This window comes from Eimeria necatrix, genomic scaffold (assembly GCF_000499385.1).
Source record: "Eimeria necatrix Houghton genomic scaffold, Enh_scaff1514, whole genome shotgun sequence".
Classification (NCBI taxonomy): domain Eukaryota; phylum Apicomplexa; class Conoidasida; order Eucoccidiorida; family Eimeriidae; genus Eimeria; species Eimeria necatrix.
The window spans coordinates 1-3,636 of NW_013654975.1; the positions used below are offsets into that span (position 1 = coordinate 1).

The 3,636-nt window shown below is 61.4% G+C and overlaps 2 protein-coding genes across 2 annotated transcripts in view; one reads left to right on the forward strand and one right to left on the reverse strand.

Annotated features, from left to right (window-relative positions):
• Window positions 1–248: 248 nt before the first annotated feature.
• ENH_00016130 (hypothetical protein) lies at window positions 249–1,067 on the forward strand (the record flags this gene model as incomplete). Its single annotated transcript, XM_013584386.1, has 1 exon — window positions 249–1,067. The coding sequence occupies one exon, from the start codon at window positions 249–251 to the stop codon at window positions 1,065–1,067; it is 819 nt and encodes a 272-aa protein (XP_013439840.1).
• Window positions 1,068–3,480: 2,413 nt separating this feature from the next.
• The window catches only part of ENH_00016140 (hypothetical protein), a gene marked incomplete at both ends in the record, with an annotated part of 1,030 nt that continues 874 nt past the window's right edge, over window positions 3,481–3,636 (reverse strand). Inside the window, one exon of the mRNA XM_013584387.1 lies at window positions 3,481–3,635. Coding sequence (XP_013439841.1) covers window positions 3,481–3,635 — 155 coding nt within the window. The remainder of the gene's footprint in view (window position 3,636) is intronic.

Consider the following 3,636-nt stretch of genomic DNA (forward strand, 5'->3'; position numbering starts at 1 on the left):
GGGGGGCCCCCGGGGGCGGGTCGGGGGCCCCCGCGGCGGGGGGGACTGGGCCCGCGCTGGAGCGCGGGGGGGCCCCCAGGGGCCACCAGCGGGAACGGGGGGCCCCCGTCTTGGAGGAAGGGGGCCCCCGGGGGCCCTCGGATGGCAGGGGAGGGGGGCCCCCCGGGGGCCCCTGAGAAGCAGAACTGGTCACAGAACTGGGACTCGAAGAGGGGCCCTCCGGAGTACCCGTTTGCCTCTCGCTGGGCATGTCGGAGCGGCTGCTGCGGCCTGCTGCTGCTGCTGCTGCTGCTGCAGCTGCTGCAGCAGGGGGGGCCCCCTGGGGCACCGGGGCCTCCACAGGGGGCCCCCTTGCATGCACTGGGGCCACAACAGCCGCCAGGGGCTCTGCTGCGGGGCTGCACTTCTCCTGCTGCGGAGGCATTGCAGGGGCCCCCCGGCTTCTCCGCGGCCAGCTGCTGCAGCAGCAGCAGCAGCAGCAGCAGCAGCAGCAGCAGCAGCGGCGGCGGAGCGCGCTTTCGGGTCTCGGTCTCGCTCAAGTGCTGCTGCAGCGGGGCCCCATGGCCCCTGCTGCTGAGACACAAAGACAAGAAGTGGGGGCCCCTGCTGCAGCAGCAGCACCAGTTTGGGGGCAAAGGGTGCCCCGGGGGGGGGCCCTCTGCAGCAGCAGCAGCAGCAGCAGCAGCTGTGGGGCCCCGGGGGCCCTCCTGGCTGCGCGCAGCAGCAGAGCCCGGCGGGGGCCCCTGGTGTTCCCTAAAGGCCGCTGCAGCAGCGGCAGTCGCTGGGCAAGACGCGCAGCAGCAGCTGCTGCTGCAGCGGGAGCGGGCGCAGCAGCAGCTGCTGCAGCAGCAGCAGCACCACCTGCAAAGAAAGGGGGAGCAGCAGAAGCTCCCCAGAAACCGAGAGAGCAGCAGGAGTGCTGCAGGGGCCCTGGGCCCGCAGGAAGTCCCGAAAGGCTGCAGCAGTTGCTGCGCTGCAGCTGCGAGCAGCAGCAGCAGCAGCAGCAGCAGCAGCAAACTGCGGCGATAGGGCGGCCTGCTGCTGCCCTAGAAGCTGCTGCTCGCTGAAATTTAAGAAAAGATAGAAAACGGAAAGAATATTAGAACATTAAAGTAAAGAAAACGCAAAAACACAAACCTAGTGAGGCTGAGCTGCTGCGCTGCTGCTCAGCAGCAGCAGCAGCAGCAGCAAAGAGGCCGGCCGCCTGACCTACAAGTTTAGACTTTTTAATTTTCTTTTTTTGAATTTCAGTCCCTGTTTGAGTTCCCAGCTGTACGTACACTCCAACCCCAGCAGCAACCGCAGCAGCTGCTGCCCCAAACACCCACAGCTATTGCTGCTGCTGCTGCTGCTGCCTAGCCCGAGACGAGAGCAGCAGCAGCAGCAGCAGCCGCAGCAACAGCAGCAACAGCAGCAGCTCCCCTTTTAAAGCGCTGCATCTATTCTCCTTTCGCCGCATGCCACGCAGACGGCCCGCCTCAAGCAAGGTTTCTTTGCTGCTGCTGCTGCTGCTGCTGCTGCTGCTGCTGTTTTGCTGCTGAGCGCCTTCTGCTGCTGCGGAGCCTCGCAGGTGTATGGACACCTCCTGCTGCTGCTCCCTGCTGCTTCCCAAAAAGAAGAAACTTCTCAGAAGCAGCAAAAAGCCTTTTAAAAGAATCAAACTTCACTTTTAATTTTGCTGCAGCAGCAAAGTCTAGGCAGATTCGCGCTGCTGCGGCTGCTGCTGCGGCTGCTGCTGCTGCTGCTGCTGCAGCCGGTGCTTCTAGTGATCCCGCCGCAGCAGGTGCTGCCTTTTTTTGCTCTTCTGCTGCAGCTGCTGCTGCTTCTGTTTCTGCTGCCTTAGATGCAGCAGCAGCAGCTGCTGCTGCTGCTGCCCCGGCCGCTGCTGCTGCGCTTCTCTGCTGCTGCCCCGTCTGCTGCCGTGTCTTTGCCCGCTGCTGCTGAACTGCTGGAGCTGCAGCAAGCTGCTGCTGCTTCTCCGCAGCAGCAAAAAGCCACCTTTTTGCTGCTGCTCTAGTGTGTCTTTAGGCCCTGGGGTGTCTCTGCAGACACCCCAAGGGACACTGCAGCAGCAAACTAGCAGCTGCAGCAGCAAAGCCTCCCTCCAGGCTCACGGGCTGCAGCAGCAGCAGCAGCAGCAGCAGCAGCGGTTGCTGCTGCTGCCACTGCTGCCCCAGCAGTAGGCGGGCCCTGCAGCAGCAGCAGCTGCTGCTGCTGCTGCTGTGGATTCGGTGGCGAAGCCTGCAGCAACAGCAGCAGCAGGTGCTGCTGCACGAGCAGCACTTGCTGCTGCAGCGCTTGCTGCTGCTGCTGCTGCTGCAGCAGCAGCAAAAGCTGCTCCTGCTGCGCCTCGGCCTCTCTCCCTAAACCCTAAAATAAACTATTTTATTTTATTTTTTATTTTTAATTTATTTCTTTTTTGTTTGTCTCCTTTTGTCTCCTTTTTGTTTATTTGTTTCTTTCCTTTAATGCATTTACCATTTGCTGCTGCTGAAGCTGCTGCCCTTACTAGCCTCAGCCCACAGCAGCAAGGGGGATAGGGACACTTGAAAGAGACACGAAAGAAGCAAAGAGAGACAAATGGAGACAGACAAAAGAACAGAGACAGAAGGCCCAAACCCTAAACCCTAAACCCCAAACCCTAAACCCCAAACCCTAAACCCTAATCCCCAAACCCTAAACCCTAAACCCTAGCTGGCCGCAACTCCAGCAGCAGCGGGAAAACCACCACTTCTTTTAAATTAAATAAAAACAAATTAAAGTTTTTTCTTTTTTCAAATTAAACTCTCATTTGCTTTTATGCAATTCTTTTCTTTCTTTATTTTCACCTGCCCCCAAACTGCAGCAGCCTCAGCCCAAAACAGCCAAAGCCAGGGGCCCCCGGGGGGCCCCCCTGGGGGCCCCCTGTCTTAGGGGCCCCCCCTTGGGGGCCCCCCTGGGGGCCCCCTTGGGGGCCCCCCTGGGGGCCTCCCGACTCAGGAGGCCTCCCTTAGGGGCCCCTTGGGGGGCCCCACGCCATAGGGGGCCCCCGTTGTGGGGCCCTTGGGGGGCCCCCCTTCTTGGGGGGCCCCCCTTGGGGGCCCCTTACGTTGGGGCCCCCCTGCTGCTGCTGCAGCAGCAGCAAGTAATTTAAAAGATTGAAAAAATGCAGCAATTAGGCCTCGCATAAAAATGGCAAAACTGGCCGCACCGTCGCTCGCAGGGGATCGATCCCAGAGACGATCCCAAGACGATCCCAGAGGCGATCCCAGAGACGATCCCAGGACGATCCCGGAGACGATCCCATGAAAGTCGATCCCAGGAGACGATCCCCGGGATCGCTTTCCCGGGATCGCAGCTTGTGGGGCTCTGGGATCGTCTCTGGGATCGTCTCCTGGGATCGTCTCCTGGGATCGTCTCTGGGATCGTCTCCTGGGATCGTCTCCTGGGATCGTCTCTGGGATCGTGTGTGTGGGGTTGGATCCCCAGGGCCTTTTCGGCTCACGGCGCTGCTGCAGGCGCACTGGCAGCAGCAGCAGCAGCAGCAGCAGTTTCTGCTGCTGCTGCTGCAGCAGTTTCTGCTGCTGCAGCAGCAGGCGCTGCTGCCTCCTCTTTGGGGGCCTCGAAGTCGCGGGGGGGCCCCCCGGGGGGGGCCCC